Here is a 27,721-nt window from a genome sequence, read left to right as displayed (position 1 = left end):
CTATTCTTTCCAGCTTGGGATTCTGTTTGTCCAGTTTGATGCAGACAAGTTTTTCTTACATGTGGAATTCAGGAGCAATTCTGGTGTTTTAAGATTGCTTCCTTTTAATGTTGAGTGGACAGAAATAACATACTTTGTTTTCAAAGCAGCAGCTGCCATAGATTTGTTCATTTGTCACTGAGAATTGAAGGCAGAAATTTGTAGAAGTTGAGCCAAATAGCTTCACAGGCACACAGTGGTATAGCCTATTCCTTGGTTGTTTAACATAAATTGGATGGAAGACAAGAAAAGGAAAAGATAGTATCTTTTTCTTAAGTATTCTGATTAGCACAATGCCTACCTGTTAGAACTTCGAATTTCATTCAAGATCAGTGGTTCTCAACCATGAGCAATTTTGTTCCCTGAGGGTCAGTGGCAACAAATGAAGATATTTTAGATGGTCACAAGGTGGGGGTGGGATGATGCTAAACTTCTCCACTGCGCAGAACAACCACCCACACCAGAGAATTATCTGACTCAAGATGTCAGTAGTACTGAGCCAGAGAAACCCTGGTCAAGATTATGTGTGTAACATAGTAGTTGAATATAAAATGATGCTAAAAATGTCTCTTCTGTGTTGCTTCCAATTTCATAAGAAGGTGAGGTGGGCTTTGTGTCTTTCAGTTAGAAACCTGAAAGAAATGGGGTGATTTTTTTCTCCAAAAATAGCTCTTCATAAGCAAATCTGCAAAACAGAGTGGGTTGGAATCCTGCTTTAAATATTACTTTTCTGACATTTGATTAGTAGATTATGGTGGATACTCCCTAAATGTTAATTGATGATAAAAGATCTTAAACTCTCCAAATGAAGACCTGAAGAGGTACTGGAACTCCAGCATGGTTAAAGGTGGGGTTGTCACAAAAATTGCACAAAACTTAGGAATTCAGAATATGTAGACTGGAAGTTTTTGCCTTAGGCCAGTGTGAAAATTCTGAATGTAAGTTTTTTAGAGCTAAGATTGTGTTTCTTTTTTTTTTAATTTAATGAAATAATAGGAAATTTAACTTATAATGAACAATTTCTGTTAATGCTCAGTGGGTAGAAAAGAAAAGGTATTGCCATATTATGAATTCTAATGCCTTGTGTTCTGAAAAATAATTTGAATCAAAGTGAAACATTGAATTGTGTCCATTATTCCCGTTTCTTTGAGGAATAGACTATTCTGGGTTAATTTCTGCACTGCTAACATAAATTTGAGAGCTATCTCAACAGTTCTGAATGATCCCATTTAAATTGATCTGTGCATAATTTATATGGCTGTAGAAACCACAGTGTTATTTCATACTCACCATCTAAAGTTTCAAGTACTATCTCAGAGAGGGGTATGCTGTCATCATTTAGTAGAATCACTCCTTACATTTCCTTTGGTTCAAATATAATTCTGTACCCTTGCTCTTTCTTGGGGTAGTATGTAAACGTGCAGCCCTGCCATGACAGAACCACTTTCTTATATTGATATGTTTTTCTTTCATAAGAGTATCAGCTTTCTTGTATCTGAAATGAGGGATGTCTTAAGAAACCATGTAGCTTGATTGAGAGGGCAAGGGATTCAAGCAGGAGAGTAGGAGTAGGGCTGGGGTCTTGAGCCTTCAGTACTCTATGTCCAACTTAAAACAGGGCCCTGTAGAATAATCTCAGTGTTTACTTATGTTAATATTCAAGTGAAAAAATGCCACAGGAAGTAATTACTAATGGTTGACAATCTTAATAAATTATTCACCACATAACACATAGTATACTTTCCAGTAAGGTCTGCAACTTTATACCTTTTCCTGTTACTTGAAAAATCTCTTCCTGGGTATTGTGTTTAAACAAGGTGTACTGCAGTTTGCCTTGGGTTTACTTTATTTTTTGCAATACTGGGGATTTGAATCCAGGGCATTTTACCTCTGAGCTACATCTTTACCCTTTTTATTTTCTATTTTGAGACAAGATCTATATCTCACTAATGGCCAAGACTAGCCTTGAACTTGTGATACTCCTTCCTCAGCCTCGTAAGTAGCTGAGAGTACAGACATGCTACCACACCCGACCCTTGAATTTACTTTAATTCCATCCTTGAGCAAACGTTGGACAAAGTTTGCCAACTTCAGCATTCCTGACCTTTTGGGCTAGGTGATTCCTTGTTGTGGGGGCTGTCCAGTGTATTGCAACATGTTTAGCAGCATCCTTGACTTCCCACTGTCCAGATGCTAGTAGTACTCTCTCCCCAGAGTTGTGGCAACTAAAAATGGTTTCTGGTGGAGGCCATTGTCCACTATGGATGGAAAGAATTGCCTCTGGTTGAAAATCACTGAGAGAATCTAGAGCTGAGCTGTGCTTTGCAGAGCCAGTAGGCCCTGTGACCAACTTGATTCTAGATTAATTAAATTTTGATAAAGTTTTAAATTCATTTTCTCACTTATACTAACCATGTTCCAAATGCTCAAGAGCCACGTTTCTTGTGGCTGCCTTACCAGGTGGCACAGGTATTGTGTGCCACCAAAGAAAAATCTACTGAATAGCACTATCGAGCTGGACAATTTGTTATATTTAATTCTTGTCTCAAGAGGCAACTTGAACTGTTTTTTACTTACATAATTATAGTTTACACCTGTAATCCCAGAGGCTTGGGAGGCTGAGGCAGGAGGATCATGAGTTCAAAGCCAGTCTCAGCAACTTAGCAAGGTCCTAAGCAACTCAGTGAGACCCTGTCTCTAAATAAATATTTTTTAAAAAGCTGGGATATGGCTCAGTGGTTAAGTACCCATGGGTTCAACCCCTGGTACCATAATAATAATAATTACAACTCAACCCATTTTTGTTTCTTGTTTTCATCATAAACTAAGTTGTTTGGGTTTTTTTTACCCTCCTTCCTTTGGGTCTGATTTTGGAAAATCTTTTATCACCTTGCTGTTATGCTAGAAATTTTGAAGGAGCAGCATGAATGGAACATTCCCAATCTTTACTTGCTGATAAGGCCTGCCAGAATTCCTATCCCTGCTCTTAAAAGTATGAGAGAAGAGCCCCTATTAGGCAAGCTTGCAAAGATCAGTTTCCTTGTGTGCCTTTGCAGAGTCCACTTCTCTGTGTAGAATGGGAGGTGTTGTAGGCAGACCTGACAAACTCTAATTTTGACTTTTTTTTTTAAATTTTTTAATATTTACTTTTTTTTAGTTTTCAGCGGACACAACTTTGTATGTGGTGCTGAGGATCAAACCAAGGCCGCACGCATGCCAGGCGAGCGCGCTACTGCTTGGGCTACATCCCCAGCCCCTGATTTTGACTTTTGTTTAAAGTGGATCTCTGCATCATTATGAAGTGAGGGTTTTGCATACAGGTACAGGGTGGCTGTGTCAGTAATGATTACCTAATGGCTGGGCATTGGAGCAAACTGATGGGACTTTACTGTGACACAAAGTTCCTCCTCCTAAAAACTTAAAACCTTGGTGATTCTTGATTTATTCAGGATTACAGAGCTGGTTCCCAGTCCCATGTGTGCTCTATTATATCCAAGATTTTGAGTTCTAATTATAGGTAGGAGTTGATTGACCTTAGTTGTGTCTGACTTCACCAAAAGCAGAAAGCTGTTTTAATTCACACTTTTTTATTAGCTGAAGGTCAGCTATGGTCAAAACCCCAGTGCTAGGCACTGAGACTCCAGATGATTAAGACATGATGCCTCCAGGAAGCAATGTTTGTAAGGAGTATACACATTTTAAGACAAATTCTTGAATAGCAAGGAGAGGTAAAACTAGCATGACTTAAGAAACAAGCAGGTGTGCATGGAGATTTTTGTGGAAGAGATTGTTTAAGTAGAATATTTAGTTTGGAGTTACACTTTTTCTAGAGTTTGCTTTAATTGTAAATGCATACATTTTTATCTTATGATATAACTGTCCTCATATTATTGTTGGCAAAATATGAATCGAGACAGAAAAGCCATTTCACTTCTTTTTTTTCCAAGTTTTTTATTCTTTTTAGTTATATATGACAGTAGAATGTATTTTGATATACACATACATGGAATTTAACTTCCCATTCTTGGGATTGTACATGATGTGAAGTTTCACTGGTCATGTATTCATATTTGAACAGAGGAAAGTTATGTCTGACCCCCCTCCAACTTCCTGCCTATTGAGAGTCAGTATCCATATATCAGAACATTCGGTCTTTGATTTTTTGGGATTGGCTTATTTCACTTAGCATGATAGCCTCCTGTTCCATCCATTTACCAGCAAAAATATAATTTCATTCTTATTTATGGCTGAGTAATATTCCATTGTGTATATGTACCACATTTTCTTTATCCATTCATCTATTAAAGGGCATCTAGGTTGGTTCTGTAGCTTAGCTATTGTGAAGTGAGCTGCTATGAATGTTGATGTGGCCACATCACTATGGTATGCAGATTTTAAGTCCTTTGGGTATATGCTGAGGAGTGAGATAACTGGGTCATCTCTCTCTCTTTTAATTTCAGTATTGAACCCAGGGGCACTTTACCACTGAGCCACATCCACACCCCTTTTTATTGTTTTGAGACAAGGTCTTGATAAGTTGCTGAGGGTCTCTCTCAGTTGTTGAAACTGGCCTTAAACTTGAGATCCTCTGCTTTAGCCTCCCCAGTCACTGGGATTACAGGCATGTGCCTCCATGACCAGCCCATTTTATCTTTTGGAAGTTAAATCAACTGTTAAAAAAAAGAACCGCCACCTTTAGACAATTGAAAATTTCCAGAAATTTCTTTCTGAAATTTGATTTACTGAACTAAAATTAAATCCATCTTCTTCAAGCAGTTTTCAAGGGCCATAAAATATTCCGGACTTTCAGTTTATTTGCTAATAGCATTGCGGTAGGGTTTTTTAGTTCATTTTAGTTATGCATTATATTAGGGTTCATTTTGACATAATTATACAAGCATGGAATATAATTTGCTCTAATTCAGTTCCCAGTACTTCTTCCCTTCCTCTTTCTCCCTCCCTGTTTCCTTCCCTCTACTCCATTGATCTCTCTCTCGTTTTCGTGGAATCCCCCGTAGTCCTTCCCCACTTATTTTGGTCTAGCTTCTACATCAGAGAAAACATTCAACCTTTGACTTTCTGAGTCTAGCTTTTTTCATGTAGCTGATGGTTTCCAGTCCATTTACCGGCAAATGTCATAATTTCATTCTTTATGGCTGAGTAATACTTTGTTGTATACATGTGCCACATTTTCTTTATCCATTCATCTATTGTTGTACATGTAGGTTGGTTCCAATAGTTTGGCTATTATGAATTGTGCTACTATAAACATTGATGTACAATAGGTTTTTTGTTTGTTTTGTATTGCTGCAAATGATACGTATCAAGCTGCCTGAAGGTTAGATAGTCTCTGGAATCCAGACTTGGGCCCCATTTACTTTTAATTTTTGTGGAAAATGCATTATGAGTTAAAAATGACTGAGAGGGGCTGGGGTTGTGGCTCAGTAGCAGAGCGCTTGCCTAACATGTGTGAGGCACTGGGTTCAATTCTCAGCACCACATATAAATAAATGAATAAAATAAAGTCCATCCACAACTAAAGAATTATTTTTTAAAAAGTCCATTGACAATTAAAAAAGTTTTTTTTTTTTAAATGACAGAGTCAACTTTTCCTGTAACCTTTTTGTTGTTGTTGTTGCAGAAGAGCAAAAACAGCAAAATAATGCCTTCACTAGGAAGTTGCTGGTTTTGTATGTACACTGGAAACTCTTGAATATTGGCAACTTCACATAGTTCAGCCTTAAAAGTCTGAAGGCATGTATCAGAATTTATCCTAGTATTTTTAAGATGAGATAACTATCATTAATCCTACATAATTCCAGTTCCGTTTTGGAAGTCATGATAGTAATAAGGGTAATTTTTTTTTCTTATTTTTGGTGTTGGGGATGAAACCCAGACAAGCTAGGTAAGTGCTTTACCACTAGGTTGTGCCCCCAGCCCAAGGATAACCGGTGACCTTTATCTTTCAGATTTGATCACCTGTTGACAAATCCTAGTCTTCTTTAAAGTGTTCTTATCAGTGAAAGAGTTATAATAGTTACTATGTAGTGATTTTCTTTTTTGCCCCAAAATGAATGTGTGATTCCAGATAAACTAGAAAGATTTTAGAAGTAAAGGCCTGTCATGTAGTGTTTTTCCCTTTGTGTAGTTATTTGGAAGCGTTTACTCAGGATATGTTATTTCTAAGTGAACTGACTGTTCAGAAGCAGTGGTCTTTCTTAAGGCTTTTTTTTTTTTTTTTTTTAACTTGGATCTCTGGCATTCTCAGTATGAATCTAAGACAAGTGACTTGAATTCCTTTCCTTCTGCCTCCATATACTGCTCTCTGGGACTGGGGTTTGATGTCTGATGTTTTAATTTTGTTGCCTCTTTAACTCTACCAGATTTTTTACCACTCTGTTGTGTATTTTTACCCCACCTTTTTTCGGCTTCTCTTCTTAAGGAATTAGCAAGTTTAAATACTACTAGGCACACTTTAACAGCACTGGCACATCCCTTTTCAACTAGGAACATTATGATGCTTAATGAACCAATAATTACAGTATGTCTTCCTATCCTCACAGACACACACAGGCATAGAGTGAATGATAGTTAAAAATGTCTTCAGAGGGCACCCAATTCTTAGAATATGGAAATAGGAGTGCTTGGTTCCTAATTAAATACTCTACTGTTGAAATCAGGCAAAAATGCTTTTGAAAATATAGAAATTGAGACTCCAGCAAGGTAAATTTACAAGTCACTATATCAACTTGGAGAATTCCCCTCCTTTTCTCCCATCGCTGACCCATAAGGAATAGTTGTGTTCTTAGGGCTTTTCAGATGTAGTGGACAGGTGGTATTCAAAGTAATTCTTCAACTAATGCTAGATGGCAGACAATGTTTGTTTCCACTTGGAAAGAAAATACATGATTTTTGGAGACATGAAGGTTGAATGATTATCACTATTCAGGACTGGCCTTGTTTGGAAAGTGATGAAAGACAGGAATAGAATGTTAGAAATGTTAGAAAAAGCAATCTGGAGACTTATCTCATTGCTTTGATTAGTTGAAGAAAGAAAATGATTTTTATACATCTAATGCTTTGGTGTAAATTTGCCTTTGATAACAACAAAGTCTGTCTAATACGAACAGCAGGTTTCTCTTTATTTATATATTTTTCTCTCAGTGGCTCTGGAGCCCCCACAAGTGAACATTCCTCTAGTCATCAGAACAGTTTATTGAACCTACAGTATTATATACTACTTTGGAATTTGAGTCCTTCTGCATGCACAGCAGGCGTGCTACCACTCAGTTATACTCCTAGCCTCTAGACTTCTATGAATGATGAATGTTAAGATTTTGTATATTTTTAAAATTACAATTTGGACTTTCCTTTCCACCCCTTTTCACTCTCTTTCTTTCTTCTTTTTTTCTTTCTTTTTTAATTTCAGTGCTAAGGATCAAATCTAGGGCCTTGCACATGCTAGGCAAGCACTCTACCCCAGTCCACACTCTGTTTCTCAAGGAGCAGATATTCACATACCATCTTAATAAATTTTGACACTTGTACCATAATTGGCTGAAAATTTTCTTTTGACTTTAAACCAGTTCACCTTTTTTTGTTGTTGTTTAAATTGAAGGGCATTTACATATGATGAAATTGGTTTTGAAAATTGTTTAGAGTCATATAACCACCAGCATGATCAAGATAAGGAGTGGACTGGGGGTATGGCCCAGTGGTAGATTTTTTGCCTAGCTCACACAAGTTCCTGGGTTCCAGCCCCAGCACCACACTACCACCAACACAGATATTGAGCATTTCTATCTCCTTAAAAAAATTTCCCTTGCATCCCTTTGCAATTTCCCTGTCCTGCTTTCTGTCATTCTAGGTTAACCCTCTCCACCTACACACCCTCACCTTTTTGTTGTTGTTAACTTAGGTTTAGGCTAAACACTTATGTCTCTGAATCGGGGATTCAAAGTATTATCTTCTTTCCAATACATGCAAAAGTAAATGTGTACTTTTTTAAAGTCACACTTTGGCAAACTGGTTTAAGTGAAGAAAGTATATATAAGAGTTTAACTAATCAAGCTTAAAAGCTAAGAAATTTTTAAAGTGACAGTATGCAATAATTTCCAAATTTTAAGTCCTAGAGACCTCCCTTTATAATTTTTTACTGTAGTTTCCAATTTTGAAAGGTTATGATAAGCATCTTCTTAGTTAATAAACTTATTATTATTTTTTTAGTTGTAGATGGAAACAATACCTTTATGTTATTTATTTATTTTTATGTGGTTCTGAGGGTTGAACCCAGTGCTTCACACATGCCAGGCCAGCACTCTAGCCCTGAGCCACAATCCCGGCCCAGTAAACTTTATTTATTTAAAAATGATGTTTAGGGGCTGGGGTTGTGGTTCACTGGTAGAGTGCTTGCCTAGCATGCACAAGGCATTGGATTCGATCCTCAGCACCACATAAATGTAAAAATAGAAATATTTCACCTAAAATTAAAAAATAAATATTTAGGAAAAAGTGATGTTTAGAGGCTGGGGTTGTGGCTCAGTAGCAGAGCACTTACTTGCCCAGCATGTGTGAGGCACTGGCTTCAATTCCCTGCACCAAGTACAAATAAATAAAGGTTCACTGAAAACTAAAACAATATTTTTAAAAAGAGATGTTCATCCCACTATTAGTAATTGCAAACATCCATCGAAGTGGTGTTTTTTTCCAAGTTGTAGGTTGCATCCTGTATACGGGGTGCTAAATTACTTTGGCAATTTATGACTAGCGGTTTTCAAATGATGGAACAGAACAAAATAGAAAATAAGATGTATTCCAATGAAAGGAGTTGCCCAGTGTTATGCCTTACTGAGTTGATATAATTCTAGCTAAAAGCAAATGTGAGTGTCATCATTAATCTGTGCAGCCATATTCCAAATTTATAATTTTCTTCTAGTTTTTTTGGATAATTGAAAATTATTCCCTAACTACTTTTATTATTTTACCTTACATTTGACCCTTGACAAATTCCCCCAAAAAACATTTAAATTGTGAGGATTTTCAAAATTTAACATTATATGTGTAATATTTCTTCTGCTAGTGGTGAGGTATCTTAATATCCTGTGCTGACTGAAAGTGATGAAAATCATTTAGTATGAAAGTGATTTTTAAAGAGGCTCATAAAGGATCACATGCAGAGGAGGGCTTGTTTTACCTAAGTCTTTTATAAAGTCTTAGTTCTATGATAGCATACAATTGAATGGTTTCCCCTTGGGAGTACTAAAATTCAATTAAGTCCCTCTATGCATCTGTGTTAGATATAATTGTAGCAGGAATACTGAATTCACTTAGTTACACAGCAGAATCACCCATAGCTGAAATATAATTTGTAAACTTGCAGCCAGATGAGAAGTGTAACTTTCTGAATTCTCAGCAATGCCACCCATCAGTGTTGTGATTAATTTGTGTGTGGATGGTCACACTTTGTAAGTGCTCTGTTGCATGCTTTTTAGTTTTTTCTAATGGTGCAATTGCTACAAGCCTCTTTAAGGCTTAAGGACCCAGGGTCACAGGAGGTGCAAGGAATCTGCCTGTGGCTTACAATGCTCTTTTCTGGAAAAGCCTCTAAAATGGCACATTCACAGTGGGCTTGCTTGAGGTTGGTGGGAAGCAGACCAACCACCCTTCGGCCTCAGGTGTGGTTGGAAATGACTGCCTTGTCTGTTTTTAAAGGCACCTTTTTTCTGAAATTGTTTCTATTAGAATCCAGATTTTTAGTCATGTGAGTTTCCTCAAGGGAAAATGTATTCAAACATGTTCATAGGTACGAAAAGTCGTCCGTAGGAGCAGTGAGTCCTAGATACTGATGTCACTGGCAGCCCCTGCCTGCAGGTGTGCCACTGTTCAGTTTCATGTTGTCTTTTATCTTCTTTTCTTTTTTGAACCCAGGTGTGCTTAACCACTGAGCCATTTCACACCTCACCTTTTTATTTTGTATTTTGAGACAGGGCCTCACTAAGTTGCTGAGGCTGGTCTTGAATTTGAGGTCCTCCTGCCTCAGCCTCCCAAGCCTCTGAGATTATAAGTGTGCACCACCACACCCACCCTTTTTTTTAACCTTTTAACCAACTCATAAATGGCCACCATCATATAAACGGCCACCATCACATAAACTTCCGTGGGCTTTGCTGAATAATGGTGTAAGATCTGAAGTAAACATTTAGTTAAGGGTAGGGTAACTACACATCCTGGTTTGCCCAGGACCATCCCAGTTTATACCTTTAGTCCTGGTTTAATTATTAATAGTATCCCCTTTCACTCTTGAAAATGCCCCAGTTTGAATGACAAGTTTATAGCCTTATAGTACAGACTGTTATGGAATAGAAATTTTCCCTGTACAGAGAATCATTGTTTTTTTCTAAGTGAAATGGTAATCAAGCAAAGGTTATTTTTTAAATTATGCCTTAGAGTACAAGAACTTTTTCAGAGTGAGAGTCGCTTTGTTTACTTAGGTCAGAAGATAAAGAAGCAGTACTGATTAGTGGTTAAGAGTACTGGTTTAGAGTAATAAAGACTTAAACTCTGGCTCTAAAACATACTCTGATTTTGTGTTAATTAGGAAGTATAGTGTATGTAAAGGGGTTAATTAGCATCATGCCTGAATAATAGTAAGCAACCCAATAAATGTTAGTGATTATTAAGGAAAATAAATCTTACTGAATACTTAAATTCTATGGCAGACTCTGTGCTTGGTATTGAAAGATAAGGAAATATGGCATTCTTCCTAAGAACCTGACATAGAACTATTTTGCCTCTCAATATCATAAAGCAATCTCTTTCTATGTGCTGAAAATTGGCATCTATATGTGGTTTAATTCTTTATTCGTTTAGGTTTGTGTCTGGCTATTGCCCTGATGTTGTATAGTAACATTTATCCCATGGCTACCTTATCTGGCACTGTAACAGATACAGAACATACGTAATGTGAACAAAAAGTAGTGAATGCCCTTTGTAGAAGCTTATGTAGGCATGGTTTTTAGTTTTCGGGGATCCATTAATACATATACAACTTTTCTTTGAGCATTTCTTGGCTTAGAACCATGATCCAACTGGTAACATTTTGTTGCCTTGGGTTATCCAGTTAATGCAACAAGCTTTGGAGTTGTATTTATATTTAATTTACTCCATTATAATTATAAACACTGCTTTCCCTATCCATCCATTCCCACCCTTGGCTCACCCCGCTAAAGCAAGTAGGAGGGAGAAGTTTGAATGTGTGCTAATGAGGGGGGCTCAGAAGTGAGGTGATCCTTTTGCCTTTCTCAGTGTGAGCATCTTGTCATTGCCTGTGATTCTAACGTTTATAGATTCAAATGTTTATATACAGTGGCTTTTAAATGTCATCTTTTTTCTGTTCTTAACTGCAAAATTTGTTCAAATTCTATAGGAAAATTTAGCTGTGTTAAAGAGATAGTATGTTGCTATCCAGTGCTGAGAGTAGAGCAAACTTTGGACCTTTGGTCCTATAAAAGAAGTCAAAATTTGTGGGAGTGTGAATCCTTGTTTTCAAGAAGCGCTGGGTTCGATCCTCAGCACCACATAAAAATGGGGTTGTTGTGTCCACCAAAAATAAATATTAAAAAATTCTCTCTCCTCTCTCTCTCTCTCTCTCTCTCTCTCTCTCTCTCTCTTCCTCTCTCCCTCCCTCCCTCCTTCTCTCTCTCTTAAAAAAAAGAAGCAGCAGCAGCTCTTGATCTAAGCTGGTATGTGATGGCACATGCCTGTAATCCCAGCAGCTCAGGAGTCTGAGACAGGAGGATTGCAAGTTTGAGGCCAACCTGGGCAACTCAGCAAGACCTTGTCTCAAAAAATAAAATCAAGGTCTACGGATGTAGCTCAGTTGGTAGAGTGCTTGCCTCTGCACAAGGCCCTGGGTTCAATCCTCAACACCACAAAATAATAATAATAATAATAATAATAAATTAAAAGGGCTGGGGCTATAGCACAGTGGTGGAGCACTTGCCTAGCATACACAGGCCCTGGGTTCAGTTCCCAGCACTGAGAGAGAAAAAGAGAAAAAGAAAAGCCCTCGGGGTCTACTTGGGGAATATATCTGTGCTGGAAAGAACATCCCTAAAACAATTCACAGTAAAGGGATATAAGGAATCATGAGAATAAATGGCAGTTGCATATCAGAATGCCCTAATTTCAAGGGTTCTGGTCCATTGTTACTATAATCATTTTTGTCAGGAAAAGAGGTTTCACATTTGATTTAAAGAAAAACTTCATCAGTATCATTAGAGGAGATGTTAAAGAGTGAGTGCTTCTACCCACAGGGGGTTTATTGGAAGTACAGTACTGGATTGTGATTGAATAGGTAGCTAGAGGAAGATAAAAGGCCCAGGGATGTTCAGCTGAGGCAAGTGTTAGAAGCATGAGGTATGGAGGTCTGAACGATCAGCCAAGCAAAACTGCTTATCTTTTCATTGGGCCAGAAGGTAGGGGACACAGATTGGAGTCACAAGAGAGGAGGATAATGGAGAACATAACAGTAGACTTAGGAGTTAAGATGTGTTCTCTTGACCATTGTCTGTTCCTCCTCTTCATAATCGGAGCACTGAGATACTTTTGATTGCTTTCCAACCTGTCTCATGGTTACATTTAAGTTGTGGATTTTATTAAAAATCTATTTGAAAATGATTTTTCTGATTTGTTTAAAAATCAGAATAGATGTGGCTCTGTGATTATTTTGTAAGCCCTTGTGGAGTCAGTGTGATGTAATAGAGGCTGGGAATAGGAGTCAGGACCGAGGGACTCAGGGCTCTAGCACTGTGCTGTCATTTATTAGCTCCATGACCTCTGATAAATCACTTCACCACTCTGTATTAATTTCTAACCTCTAAAATGTTAGGCCAGAATCAGAGATTTTTATGTTATACATTTTTCTTCTTAATAAGAGTTTTTAGAAATGAAACTTTATTCAGAACCCTATATATAAAACAAAGCTGATTAGATTAATGGTTGTTAGAGAGCTGGAAGCTCCAACTTTTGTTGTTGTTTTCAGTTATGCATGCCAATAGAATGTATTTATATTGTACATACATGGAGTATAACTTCCCATTCTCGTGGTTCTTGATGTGGAGTTACACTGGTCATGTATTCATATTTGAACAGAGGAAAGTTATTTCCAATTCATTCTACTGTCTTTCCCATTCCCATCCCTTCCCCCATTCCCACCTGTCCAACCTAGTGAACCTCCACTCCTCCCTCTCTCCCCCACCTTTTGAGAGTCAGCATCCACATATCAGAGAGCACATTCGGCCTTTGGTTTTTTTTTTTGAAACTGGCTTATTTCACTTAACATGATAGTCTCCATTTCCATCCATTGACCAGCAAAGGCCACAATTTCATTCTTTATGGCTGAGTAATATTCCATTGTGTATATGTACCATATTTTCTTTATCCATTCCTCTATTGAAGGGCACCTAAGATTGGTTCCATTGTGAACTGAGTTGCTGTGAACATTGATGTCACTCTAGTACACTGATTTTAAGTCCTTTGAATATGTGCCAAGGAGTGGGATAACTGGGTAAAATAGTGGTTCCATTCCCAGTTTTCTAAGGACTCTCAGTACTGCTTTCCAGTCCGGCAGCAATGTATGTGCCAACATTTATTGTTACTTGTATTTTTTTTCTTTCTCTTTGTGGTGCTGGGGATTGAGCCCAGGGCCTTGTGCATGCAAGGCAAGCACTCTACCAACTGAGCTGTATTTTTTTAAAAATATTTATTTTTTTAGTTGGACACAATATCTTTATTTATTTTTATGTGGTGCTGAGGATCAAACCCAGGGCCTCGAATGTGCTAGGCAAGTGCTCTACCGCTGAGCCACAACCCCAGCCCTGTTGCTTGTATTTTTGATAATTGCCATTCTGACTGGAGTGAGATGAAATCTCATTGTAGTTTTAATTTGCATTTCTCAAATTGCTATTGATGTTAAACATTTTTTCCTATATTTGTTGACCATTCATATTTCTTTTTTCTGTGAAATATCTCTGTTCAGTTCCTTTGCCCATTTATTCATTGGGTTATTTGTCTTTTTAAGTTTCAGTTTGTTGAGTTTCTATTTGTTTCTTGAATTTCTATTTGTCTTTTTAAGTTTCTTGAGTTCTTTATATATCCTGGAGGTTAATCCTCTATCTGAGGTGCAGGTGGCAGAGATTTTCTCCCATTCATGTCAGAGGTCTTCCTTTGCCTGTCCAAAGATTTTTCTCTCTCTTCATGTTCTCCATTGTTTCCTTTGCTGTGAAGAAGTTTTTTAGTTTGAAAATTGATTCTTGATTTTACTTCTTGCACTTTAAAAGTTTTGTTGAGGAATTCAGTTCTTAAGCCAACATGGTGGAGATTTGAGCCTGCTTTTTCTTCTAGTAGGTGCAGGTTCTCCGGTCTTGATCCACTTAGAATTGAGTTTTGTGCAGGGTGAGAAATAGGGATCTGATTTCATTTTAGTACGTGTGGATTTCCAGTTTTCCAAGCTCAATTTGTTGAAGAGGCTATCTTTTCTTCCATGTGTTTATTGGTGCTGTTGTCTAGTATGAGATAACTACATTTAAGTGGGTTTGTCTCTATTCTCTACCATTGGTCTTCATGTCTGTTTTGGTGCCAATACCATGCCATTTTTGTTATTCTAGCTCTGTGGTATAATTTAAGGTCTAGTATTGTGATGCCTCCTGTAGAAGCCCCAACTTTTTATCCAACCCATTCTCCCCAAGATCGCCCCTAAAGTCCCTTCCAGAATTTGACATTTTCTGATTCTTATATTGGTAAACTTATTAGAATTTCTTGAACAAATATGAAGAGGTAATATAAAACTAAATGGAGCACACACTTTACTGCACACCTGTGCTGTAGAAGATATTACCAGGTATAATAAGCAATGTGAATAGAAACAGAAATCTGGATCCTCCTTCAAGCAGACACTTGGTGAGAAAGGAAAAAGACAGTTTCTGCAACTTTTTATAACACAATTCACACTACATAGTGATCCAAGGCACTAGGCTGTGGAGATTGAGAAGAAAGGAAAAAGAGAGAACTTGATTCACCCTCTGGATACCATCACTGCTGCAGCTTCCTCCAGAAACATGCTGTTACGGAAGCTCTTGCAGACTAGACTTATGGGTTTATTAGTTTCCTATGGCTGCTCTAACAACTTATCACAAACTGTGCTGTTTAAAACAACTGAAATGAAGCCAGGCATGGTGGTGCATGTCTGTTTCCCAGCTACCCTGAAGGCAGAAGCAGGAAAATTACTTGAGTACAGGAGTTTGAGGTCAGCCTGGGGCAACATAGCAAGAACACATCTCAAAAGAGAAAGAAGAGTTTGCAATTCTTGTCCCTGGGCTGCGATCAAGACTGGGCAGGCTGCACTCAGAGGAAGAGGTCTTCCTTTGCCTGTCCAGCTTATGACATTTGCTGGTATTCCTCAGCTCATGGCCATATCATTCCAATTTTCAAAGCCAACATCTTCGGATTTCTCTTGTCTTCATATGACCCTGTTTGTGAATAGTCTCCCTCTGCCTTCTCCTTTAGAGGGATAAGTGTGACTGTATTTATTTAGGGCACCATCTCAAGATCCTTATTAATTACATCTACAAAGAACTGCCATATAAAATAACATTACAGGTCCCAGGGGTTAGGCTCTTAGGGAAGTCGGGGGAGGTAAGCATTTTCAGCCTATTACAGCAATAAAACAAGTAGCACACCATACATACTTCTTATGGACTTAGTGAAAAACTGGAATAACTTGGAGTCCATTAATTTGGAACTAGTTAAATCAACCATGGTACATACAGAGCATGGAATCAGGTATAACCACTAAGAAGAATGAAGTGAGCATACTGACATGGAACCATATAAGTATTATTGGAAGTTTACATGTACAGTATAATAGATTTACAAATTTTATAAGAAAGCCAGAAGAAAGTGGACTTGCATTTGATTTTTCTGGGTGAATTATGACAGAACTGATAGAGGAGTGTTAATCTCTAATCTTGTTGGTTTGTTTCCCAGATAGCAGACCCTACATTAGCTGAAATGGGGAGGAACTTGAAGGAGGCCATGAAGATGCTGGAGGAGAGTCAGAGGTGAGTGTGTGCAGGACAGAGGCCACCCTGCTTGGCGTGTCCAACCTGTTTTCTGGTGGCTTTGGTTTCCTTATGTTAAAACACCTCTTAACTCCAGAATGCCACACATAGCTTCTGCTGACTTTAAAATTGATATTTGTCTTGGGTTGAAGTTGCTTTGTAATTAAAGGACTTTGCGGGGGAGGGCATAATTTTCAGTTTTGTCTGTTAAGAGTTTTAGGGTGATGATACATTGATTTGAGTCTCTAAATACTTCTTACTGTAGATTCAGGTCAGAGAGGGCATCACTACAAGGAAATGGGTTCTGAAATGTTTTGTTGCTGGTGGTGGTGGGAGGGTCATGTTCTTTTCCTGAAACTCAAACTGTACTCCAAACTGGGACCTAGAAAGATGTGATAATTATGTTTCAAATCCTACATCATTTATGAAGAAATTCTGGTTAAATGGCCATTCTGCATGTTCAAATGTTAAAAATTTGGTATGATAAAACATTTTTTTCTTTCCTTTAAAGTAGAAGAGTAGAAGATGAAAATGGGAAGAAGCTCATGTCAGAGGATATTCCAGGGCCACTCCAGGGAAGGTAGGTGGCAATAAAGTTTAGTACTTTTAGATAGGGTGTAAATGTTTCTTACCCAAATTTTCCATTGTTTAATTACAGTTTGACTGACAATTTTAGTTTGTGTCTAAGTTTTTTTTTTTTTTTTTTCCCCTTCATGGTGTTGGGGATTGAACTCCAGGCTAAGTGCTCTACCATTGGGCTAAATCATTAGTCCTACAATTTTAGTTTGAGCCCAAAGGGAAAAAAAAAATGTCCTGCAGTACTGGAAATTGAGCCCAGAGGTGCTCTACCACCGAGCTACATCTCCAGCCCTTTTAAAATTTTACTTACTTATTTGTTTGATTTTTTGGTGTCAGAGTTGAACCCAGGGCACTTAACCACTGAGCCATATCTCCACCCCTTTTTTGTGTTTTATTTGAAGATAGGATCTCACCGATAGGGTCTTAAGGCTGAGTTGCTTAAGGCTAAGTTACTGAGGCTGGCTTTGAACTTGTGGTCATCTTGCCTCAGCCTCCTGAGCTGCTGGGGTTACAGGTGTATGCCACTGTGCCCAGCTTAGAATTTAAAGGGATTTATATGCAGTATAACATTAAAAAACTGAAATGCCATTGGATGGTCAGATATAATGCTGAGCTTACCAGCTTCTTTCAGATCTTAATACAACCTCATGACTCAGAGCCATTCATGAATTAGTAATTATAACTGAAGTATCATACTTAGTTCATTCTTAAAAACTGATCTATTCAGTGGACTGAATTTTATTTTTAGAGATATTTTAATTTGCTAAGATTTGTCATTCTTATAATATCCTAAATGAAAAGAAAAGGTCAACTTTAATCAGTGATTAGCAGAGTGATTTAGTTCTTCACAACTGAAGTAACTCTTATCAAGTCTTTGTGGCTTGAACTAGTGGCGGAAAAAAATCAGAAAAATAAGTAGCTGACTTCAGTTTTCAAAAGGTGCTTGTTAGTCTAGAATTAAAAGTCCCAGCCCAACTTCCCTGAGACAAATTTATTTATTTATTTTTTTTATAACCAGGAAACTACAGGTAGGTCAACAGTACAACTCCCTTAAATTGTTCCTTAACCTGAATGTAAATTGTACAAGATTGCAAAAGAAAAGCATAGAGGAAGGCTCACAGTGTGCCAGTAAATGCCGTATTTAACATACCCGGATGCTAATATTTTAAAATATGCACTCCTACCGTAGCATAGGTTGTGCAGATTTTTAAAATCTCTAGGCATGAAGTACTTTCTACAACTCAGGAAGGAGAATAGGAAGCAAATCCAGTGAGTCTCTTTGTTCCAGGCCTAAAGGGAATAAAAAGGTTTAAGTTTTGTCTGTTCTCCTGATTCCACAGAAGTTTCCTTAGAGGAGATACTTCCAAGGACATCTGTAATTCTCAGAATGACAGCACATTAACACCATGAGTCAGGAATATTCACACTTGGTAACAATGACATCGTCTTTGAGACAAGCAAGATGGCAGACATAGTGTCATGTGCTTTACCAGCACTGTCAACTGTGTCCTCACTATTCTGTAATGAAAGGGCTTGTCCAGTGGGGATAGGTTACTCAAGGTCACAAGGCTAACCTCCATGGGCCTCAAGTTTCCCTCCCCATCAGAGGACTAGAGGGTGAGCACCCTGGGGAGGGTGGAGTTATAAGCATTGTTTTGACAGTGCTGCTTTTTTGAAAGAGAAAAATTTTATCAGTCATATTCTAATTAATAGAAATAGTACTTTTATGTCTGTGCATCACACATTGCCTTGCCATTGCTTATGACTTCAGCCGTTTGTATTGTTTCCACCCCTCATGTAATGAACAGTTGCTGTCATTGCTTAGATGGCAGTAAATCTATTCTCACTTGAAGCAGATCTCAAGTTTCCCAACTTGGGGAAGAGGTGGTGGTAAATGATGTGTGCATTACATATTTAAGGCTGCCAATCCAAGTGGACTAGCCTGCTACATGAAAGAAAACTAGGTAATCCAAGGGTCTTTGTGGCTTGGTAATCCAAGGGTCTTTGTGTTAGTGTGTTCTTGCTGCTTTTGTGACCTCCTAGCATCTTAGAAGGACTTTTGGCTCTTCTAACATGTTCATTAACTATTCTGTCTCTACTCCAGGATGAACCAGTCAGTATTGCCAGAGCAAGACTGATCAAATTCTTAAAAATCAAACTCATATTTAAGTAAAGAGTTAATCACAAGTAAGGTAATATTTGGAAATCAGTTTATAACCTGAGGTTTATTTTTTAAAAAGTATGAACTGCATATCAAAGCATATTATTTCTCTTATAGCTTCCCAATAAGAAAAAAAAATGATCAAAGCTGGTGTGAATGAGAGAAATAGTTGGGAGAGTGGGAGAGAGAGAGAGAGAGAGAGTGAGTGTGTGTGTGTGTGTGTGTGTGTGTGTGTGTGTGTGTGCGCGTGCGCGCGCGCTCTTCCCACCAGCCCATCAGCTCTTTTTATTCTGCAGTGGACAAGATATGGTGAGCATCCTCCAGTTAGTTCAGAATCTGATGCACGGAGATGAAGATGAGGAGCCCCAGAGTACCCGGTAATGGAGAATGATTGGCAGCTTCCCTTTGAAAGTCTGTGTGTTCTTGATTTCTGTAGTGATCACAGTCTGACAAGTGGCTCAAATAAGGAATTATTTTTCATTGAGTTACATGTAACATTCAAATAATGTTCATTTTCTCTTTTTAAAAAAAAAACTTGGGTAATATATTTTGTAAAAAGGAGGCATTTAATAAAATTAGATACTGTAGTTTTTATGGTTTGGGGTCTTACAAAAGGGACCAGTAGGACTGAAGAATAAATGCTGTGTGCTTTTCTCCCTCTTCTTCCTGAGAATTACTGCAGCTGAAAATATTGGTCTACATTGTCTGGATATTTCCCATTTGTTTTATTTATTCATCTATTTAGCTTCACTTTGTCTTTCACTATTTAATTTTTTTTGTAATAAGTAATACATTCTCCTTATTCAAAAATCAGAAGGTAAAAATGAGTGTGCCAAGACAGTTTTCCTTCTTATTTCTGCCTCCCTACCTGTTGTCTTCCCTAGAGAGAGACAATTACTGGTTTCTTACATCTTCTTCCATAGCTATGTTATAGAGTGGCCCTGCCCACCCTTTCTGGTACATAAAGACCATGTACTTGTTCTGTGCCTTGCTCTTTTCTGCTTTGTCTTCTAGAGTCGTAATTAAGGAGGTTTCTTTTTGTTAAGAGCTCTTTAGTTTGGATGAAGTGTTTTCTTTAACTAGTCTCCTCCTCATGTTTTACTGGAACAAATGTTGCAGCCAATAACTTTGGATATTTGTCATTTGTTCTAGAGGCTGAAGTGTTTGGAGGGGTCTGAGAAATGGGACTGCTAGGTCAGATGTGCTTTAGGAACTGTAATAAGTAGTGCCAAAGTTTTTTTTTTTATTTAGAGTTGAGCCAGTTCATTGTCCTACCTGCAATGTATGAGAATACTTCTTTTCTCATACCTCTGCCTACAAGGATATTGTCACATTTAAGGATCTTTTGTTAAGTGATGTTTTTGACAAGAGAAATCTGATGTGAGATATTTTAGCATAATTTAAATTTACTTTTTTTTTAAGGAACCAGGTTAAATATCTTTTTATGTTTTAACACATATTTTATTTCCCTTTGTCCATGATCCTATTTGGTTCTTTATCTTTTTCTTATGTTTACAGTTAACAGTTATTTTCTTTTTAATATTTTAATTTAGTTGTAGTTGGACACAATACCTTTATTTTTATGTGGTGCTGAGATCGAACCCAAGGCCTCACTTGTGCTAAACAAGCGTTCTACCGCTGAGCCACAACCCCAGTCCCTACAGTTAACAATTATAATTGTGTATTCGAGGCAAGCACTATACCAACTGAGCTGTGTCCCCAGCCCTAGTTCTTTTTCTTTTTAGTTGGACTCAATACCTTTTTTTTTTTTTTTAATATTTATTTTTTAGGTGTAGATGGACACAACACAATGCCTTTATTTTTATGTGGTGCTGAGGATCGAACCCAGGTCCCACCTGTTCGAGGCAAGCGCTCTACTGCTGAGCCACAATCCCAGCCCCGGACACAATACCTTTATTTTGTTTATTTTAAGTTTGTTTATGTGGTGCTGGGGATCAAACCCAGTGCCTCACACATGCCAGGCAAGCGCTCTACCACTGAGCCACAACCACAACCCCCTAGTTTATTCTTTATAAGGGAAATTAACCCATCTATTTTAGTTACATGTAAAACAAAACAAACCTAGTTCCCCTTGGATTTACTGTACTATTTTCAATAGCTGTTTAATGCAAGAAATTGTTCTTTAACAATTCTTTTTAAAATGTTTTCCATTCATTTTATCTTAGTTCTATCCTCTGTAGTTCTTCTTTTCCCCGATTTTGGGGGATGGAATCCAGGGCCTTATGCTTAATAGACAAAAGCTCTATTATTGAGCTCCATCCCTAGCCCCTCCTATAGTTCTTAAGGTTGATATTTAATTTTTAAAATACTATAAAAGTAAATTACTCAAAAACAGTTTGTACCTGCTCAATAAAAAGAGGGATATTTATTTCTTAGAACTCATTTTTAAAATATTTTTCCCTCCAAACTTGCAGTACCATACATGCATTGACTTTTCTGAACTTCTGCCTTCTAGGACATTATGTGGATTTCAAGTCTAACAGATTTCTCTAAATTCTAATTTTGTTTTTGTGCTTTGACTCTAATACTTGTTTAATCTAATTTTATTAACAGAATCCAGAATATAGGAGAACAAGGTCACATGGCTTTGTTGGGGCATAGTCTGGGAGCTTTTATTTCAACTCTAGACAAAGAGAAGCTGAGAAAACTTACAACTAGGATACTTTCAGATACTACCTTGTGGCTATGCAGAATTTTCAGGTAAAGACATTATTAAGAGTTTTTAGTTTCTGTAAAGTTATTTCTGAGTCATATGTGAGTGAGCTTTCTTCTGGAGCTCTACCCTGGCCTCTCTTGGAAAGGTTGCTTCCTCTCTCCATGCCTCAGCTTCATTGTCTGCTAAGTGTGGATAACATTAATAGCTGTCATGGAATTATTGTGAGGATGAGCTAATGGATTAATATATGTAAAGAACTGAGAACATAAGCACATAAATGTTTGATAGTGTCAACAATTATTTATTTCTAGTTATTTATTTTCCTAGTTTGTACCTAGTGATAGAAGAGCAATGATCTGGATGAAATATTTTTATTCACATTTTTCTTCCTTCTCTAGAATATTGAAAATGAAAAGCCCCAAGCAGATTATAATAAAAGAAAAAGTTAGCCTAACCAACATTTTTAGCAATTTTATTTATTCTGAATGTTTTAGGGCTAAATCTGTGCTAACAACCAGCTGGCCGCCTTGTAGAATAAGCCAGAACCATGTTTTTCAGGGTGTGTGTGTGTGTGTGTGTGTGTGTAAGTGTGTAATCTATCCTCACAGGTGGAAGGCAAGTGCTCTACCACTGAGCTACAGCCCCAGCCCCTCTTTAGGCTTTTTCTATCTGGGAGACTCCAAATTTCTATTTGTTTTCCATAGTTTCTCCTCCCTCTGGACTTAAGTACAGATGAAGGGTTGTTACTGCTCTCCTGTATAGTCTTCAGCTACAGTGAGTTGTCAATTATCTAAGATTACAGTGTTTCACATTCTTATCCTCTCTGCCTGACCTAGATGACATTATCTGACTTCAGAAAATAATTGCTTCCATGATTATAAGATTAACATATATAGTCAGAATTAATCAGAAATAGAAGTACATTAATATATGGATGTCTCTTAATAGGTATGAAAATGGTTGTGCTTATTTCCATGAAGAGGAAAGAGAAGGACTTGCAAAGATCTGTAGACTTGCCATTCATTCCCGATATGAAGACTTTGTGGTGGATGGATTCAACGTGTTGTATAACAAAAAACCTGTTGTCTATCTCAGTGCTGCTGCTAGACCTGGCCTGGGCCAGTATCTTTGTAATCAGGTAATGTGGTATAAGGCAGCTGTTTTGAAGAAACAGTGCCATGTTTTGTCATGAAGCTTTAAAAAAAAAAAAATGGTTTCATTCGCTGTATTGCCCAGGCTGGCTCCCGACTTCTAGGTTCAAGTGATCCTCTTGCCTTTGCCTCCTAAAACTTGGGACTACCCAATGTGTACGGCCACACAAAGTTTGTCCTGAAGCTTTTAAATTGTGAAGGCTTATTTCATTAGCTGCTGTGTTCAAGTTGAAAGAAAGATGATCTTATGTGTTTATTTCCTAATAATGAAAAAACAAAGCATATATTATTGAATTTAGAAATTATGTGTGATGGATACATTTATGTATTTAATTGCTCAATCAACTATAGTCAAAAGTTTTACCTTATTTCTTCCCATACTCTAATCAAATGGTACACATATGTATTTTGCTTTTTTCATTTACTGTTCTAATAGAAGTATGTCATACATGTTTAATGTCTTGGCAGTTCTTCAAGTGAATGTACAGAAATTTAATTGACTATTTCCCCTTTGGACAAAAAGAACATTTCCATTCTCTTTTTATGACCGCTTTCAGGTAGCACTCTTTTTGTAGATATTTATATATCTTTTGCACATATTTATATATAAAGCTTTGTCTAAGGGGCTGGGGTGTGGCTCAGCAGTAGAGCACTCGCCTAGCACGTTCGAGGCGCTGGGTTTGATCCTCAGCACCACATAAACATAAATAAAGGTATTGTGTCCAACTACAACTAAAAAATAAATATTTTTTAAAAAAGCTTTGTCTCGGGGCTGGGATTGTGGCTCAGCGGTAGAGCTCTCAACTAGCACATGCGAGGCCCTGGGTTCGATCCTCAGCACCACATAAAAATAAATAAAAGATATTGTGTCCAACTAAAAAAATATATATTAAAAAAAAGCTCTGTCTAACTTTAGTGTTATATTCCTCTCATAGGTTTTCAGAATCAATCTAGAATTACTCAAAGAGCATTACTATTTTTAAAGCCCAATCAGGAGGACTACCTTGAGATCAAAAGATTGTAAACCCTCTTAGCCAAGAATGTTTAACGAAAAACCCAGAGGGTTGGAGAGTTGATGAGGGAAGGGGCCCTGAGAGATGTGTAGAGGCAACTCAGGGACTAGAGCTGGTTCTGAACTGTGATGGCTGATGGCAAGAAATTATGTCCTCCTCTTTAGGGTGTTTCTATCTTCCTCTAGACAAATTAGACAAATCACTTGAGAACCTACTGCAAGCCAGGTTCTTGTAGATTAGTAACAATCCAGTATCCAAAAGTATGAGATTTATGAGAGTGTTCTATTAAGAGACACAAGCAAGTGGAAGAAGAATGTATATGAAATGGCCATGCTCATGCTTTTAAAAACATGCACATGCTCATATAGGTAGTTTTATACCTAGAAAAATAGGTATGTCTAAATACAGACACACATCCCCCAGAAAATGTCTGGAAAGTTATATGCTAAAAACAGTGGTGGATTGGTGGCTTATGAGGGAGTTTTTTCGCTTGTACTCTTTTGATGTTTTGTTTTACTTGGGCATCACTTTTCTAATTATTTTTTTCTTTTGGTACCAGGTATTGAAGCCAGGGGTTCTTTGCCACCAAGCCACATCCCCAGCCCTTTTTATTTTTTGAGATATTGAGACAGGTCTCACTAACTTGCGTTAGGGCCTTGCTAAACTGCTGAGGCTGGCCTTGAGCTTGTGATCCTCCTGCCTCAGCCTCCTGAGTTGCTGGGATCACAGGAGTGTGCCAACCCATCTGGTTCACTTTTAAATTCTTTTAAAAATCCATTAAGGAGGAAAACGTGAATAAAGTACTCATTAAATTTTTTATCTTTAATTAAGCCAAGTCTTAATTACACAGAATAATATGCTACAACTATTTACAATTCCTAAAACTATAAACACTTGAGGATTTGGAAACTAAAAATTGAGTATAAAATTAATTTGATTAGGGCTGTAGCTCAGTGGTAGAGTGCTTGCCTAGCACTGGGTTCAATCCTTAGCACTGCATAAAGATAAATAAATAGAATAAAGGTATTGTGTCCATCTACAACTAAAAATATTTTTTAAAAAACTGATGAGATTGTCTCCATATTTTTTTTTAATATTTATTTTTTAGGTATAGATGGACACAACACAATGCCTTTATTTTTATGTGGTGCTGAGGATCGCTTCCGGGTCCCGCCCGCGCTAGGCAAGCGGTCTACCGCTGAACCCCAGGCCCACCCCCCTCCTGTCTCCATTCTTAACACTGACTTCACTTAAGAAATGTAGGTTTGGCCAGGAGCAGTGGTACATGCCTGTAATCCCAGCAATTCAGGAGGCTGAAGCAGGAGGATTACAAATTCAAAGTCTGCCTTAGCAACTTAGTGAGACCCTAAGCAACTTAGTGAGAAGACCCTGTCTCAAAATAAAAAGGGCTTGGGATGTGGCTCAGCGGTTAAGCGTCAATCCTTGGTAGAAAGAAACAGAGAGAAGGAAAAGAAATTTGGGGAGAAGGAAGGAAAGAAAGAAAGAAAGATCTGTTGATCCATATTTATTACTGTTTAAGTGTGGGTGGACCCACAAATAAGATATTGTTCTTTGAATGCCTTTAGCTGGTGTTATTTACCAGTAATGCTTGGAGAAAGAATCCTAAATTACCATTCAGAATGCCCACTATTTCTTTTGTTTGGAAAAGTGTTTGTTTTTTGATATATGGTAGAATGTACTAAGACAGTTATTAATTAATTTAGAAAATTTTACATTATATCCTCTTAAACAACATCTGGCAATTCACTGTTTTGTTTGGTTGGGGGTTTGGCTTGACTTTCCAAGTAGATACTTTAATATCTACTTACATATTAAGAGTTCCTAAGGGGAAAGATTTTTCTAAAGAAAAATCAACCTTTCATCTTTCACAATCATAAATGAATAGTGACAGAGAACTTTGTTCTAAAGTCATACATCTCTTCTTGTAGCTTGGCCTGCCCTTCCCCTGCTTGTGCCGTGTGCCCTGTAACACTATGTTTGGATCCCAGCATCAGATGGTAAGTTCTGGTTTTGGTTTATTAAATAATATGGAGTTAAGTTTTGTCTTTCTTTCACCTGAAGTTGTTTGCTGACCCGCAGATAATTATTAGCTTATTTGTTTATTGTTTTGGTATTTCTATAATTCGTGCTTCTGTTTATATGTGCATGAAGTTTGGCCAGTATATAGGTCAGGAGCATCTAGCTCTTAAGGAATCTTACAATCATTAATCACTATATCACCTGTTGCTGCTGCCCATTTTCCCCCCTATTTTGGGGGGATATTGGGCATTAAACCCAGGGCCTGTGCGTGCTAAGCACGAACTCTACTCAGCCCTATCATTTTAAATTGAAATACAACGACCAAAATAAGCACCAGAAATTCCTTCTGATACTCATTCTTTTAACGAATTACCACTGTTGCCTGGATTTATGAATAGGCAGATTTTGAAAATGAGGTTCTTTATTGTAATCTTGGGGTTGATTTCTGCTTATTTTTAGACATGCAAATGATAAACCTCTCTATACTGAAGCCAGAGGAAAAACGACAGATTATAGGGTTCTGCATTCCTTTTTTTAAGATAGTTTCATTTTTTAAATTTTATACTAATTTTAGTATTAGTATAGGTATTTTGTTGATTCTTTGGGGAGGGTTGAGAGAACATTTTCCTGAAGTGTTTAAAACTAGAAAAATATTCTGCATATGTACAGTTTTTACCTTTTATCTCATTTAGCTGATTTTTCTATTAGCCTTCAAGAAAAATTTTGGTTTTCATATCCGATTAAGGAAAATAGAAATGTCAAGAGTAAATAGATTTGAGTGATTAACTTTTGAGAGTCATCTGCTGCTTTTGGAAGTCGTAATTTTTCACTATATAGTTTTTATGCTCATTGCATCCTGTTTCATGGTTTGTTATTTGGTCCCAGGATGTTGCCTTCCTGGAAAAAATGATTAAAGACGACATAGAACGAGGAAGACTGCCCCTGCTGCTTGTTGCAAATGCTGGTAGGTATCATAAACCTGCATCTTCAATTATGAATATGCAAGAGGGACCTTAAATGCTTTCCTGAAAAGTCTTAAGAAATGTTTAATATACATTATACTACATAATTGTAATGTAATACGTTAATGATACATTACATAATATAGATCCATTACATAATACAATCTGTATCCACATGACAGTGAGAACTATAATATTAATTTTAGCTCTTAGATTTTCAGTTGTTGGGGTTGTGGTTCAGTGGCAGAGGGCATGTGTGAGGCACTGGGTTCGAGCCTCAGCACCACATAAAAATAAATAAAAAATGGTATTGTGTCCATTAACAACTTAAAAAAAAAATTTTTTTTAAATTTTCAGTTGTCGGTCTGTTTTGGGAATGTGTGCGTTTCCCACGCATGTGCATGCCCATGCTTTTTTCATTTAGGTTGTCAACACTTCTTCATTTCCTTCATGTGCTTCCTTTCTCTAAATTAAGTTTTTAAACATCACTCTTGAATATCCATCTCAGAGGGTAACAGGTCAACTACCATTTTCTGCTTCACTTATTGTATTGAATTCAACATTGTGCCTCAAGTCCTAGATAGTGAAGTAAGGCAAGAAAAATATTTTAAAAAATATGGATTAGAAGGGAAGAAGTAAAGCGGTCTTTATTTGTAGATGGCATGATTATATTGATAGAAAGTCCAAAGGAAACTAAATTAAAGCTACTGGAACTAATTAGTGAACCTAGCAAAGTTTTTTAATTTCTGCCTCCTAGCAGTGCACAACTAGAAAGTGAAATTTAAAAAGTCATTTGTAATAGCATCAGAAAACATGAAAACTTTATGGATAAATTTAACTAAGTGTATACAGAGCACCAAGAAATACAGAATATTGCTGAAAGAAATTCAAGAGTCCTAAATAAGTGAATTGATATGCCATGCACATAGATTGGAAGACTCAATATTGTTAAGTCCCTTCTTTCCAAACTAATCTGTAGAT

General features: G+C 37.3%; 1 protein-coding gene across 11 annotated transcripts in view; it reads left to right on the top strand.

Annotated features, from left to right (window-relative positions):
- Positions 1-16,081: 16,081 nt before the first annotated feature.
- Positions 16,082-27,721, top strand: part of Pdxdc1 (pyridoxal dependent decarboxylase domain containing 1) — a 37,591-nt gene continuing 25,951 nt past the window's right edge. For 6 of the 11 annotated variants that reach the window (XM_048789535.1, XM_048789532.1, XM_015491082.2 and 3 more), the window contains exons 1-7: positions 16,083-16,157; positions 16,669-16,737; positions 19,194-19,274; positions 21,472-21,618; positions 22,523-22,712; positions 25,688-25,756; positions 26,664-26,742. In XM_048789535.1, the coding sequence (XP_048645492.1) occupies positions 16,108-16,157; positions 16,669-16,737; positions 19,194-19,274; positions 21,472-21,618; positions 22,523-22,712; positions 25,688-25,756; positions 26,664-26,742 (685 nt within the window). In that variant the 5' untranslated portion in view covers positions 16,083-16,107. Of the gene's footprint in view, positions 16,158-16,668; positions 16,738-19,193; positions 19,275-21,471; positions 21,619-22,522; positions 22,713-25,687; positions 25,757-26,663; positions 26,743-27,721 lie in introns of all 11 variants that reach the window. The other 5 variants (XM_048789536.1, XM_048789533.1, XM_015491086.2 and 2 more) reach the window with 3 other exon arrangements.

The sequence above is a fragment of the Marmota marmota genome, unplaced genomic scaffold (genome assembly GCF_001458135.2).
Source record: "Marmota marmota marmota unplaced genomic scaffold, marMar, whole genome shotgun sequence".
NCBI lineage: Eukaryota > Metazoa > Chordata > Mammalia > Rodentia > Sciuridae > Marmota > Marmota marmota.
Note: the sequence above shows the minus strand (reverse complement) of the source record. Positions and strands in the feature narration are given on the sequence as shown.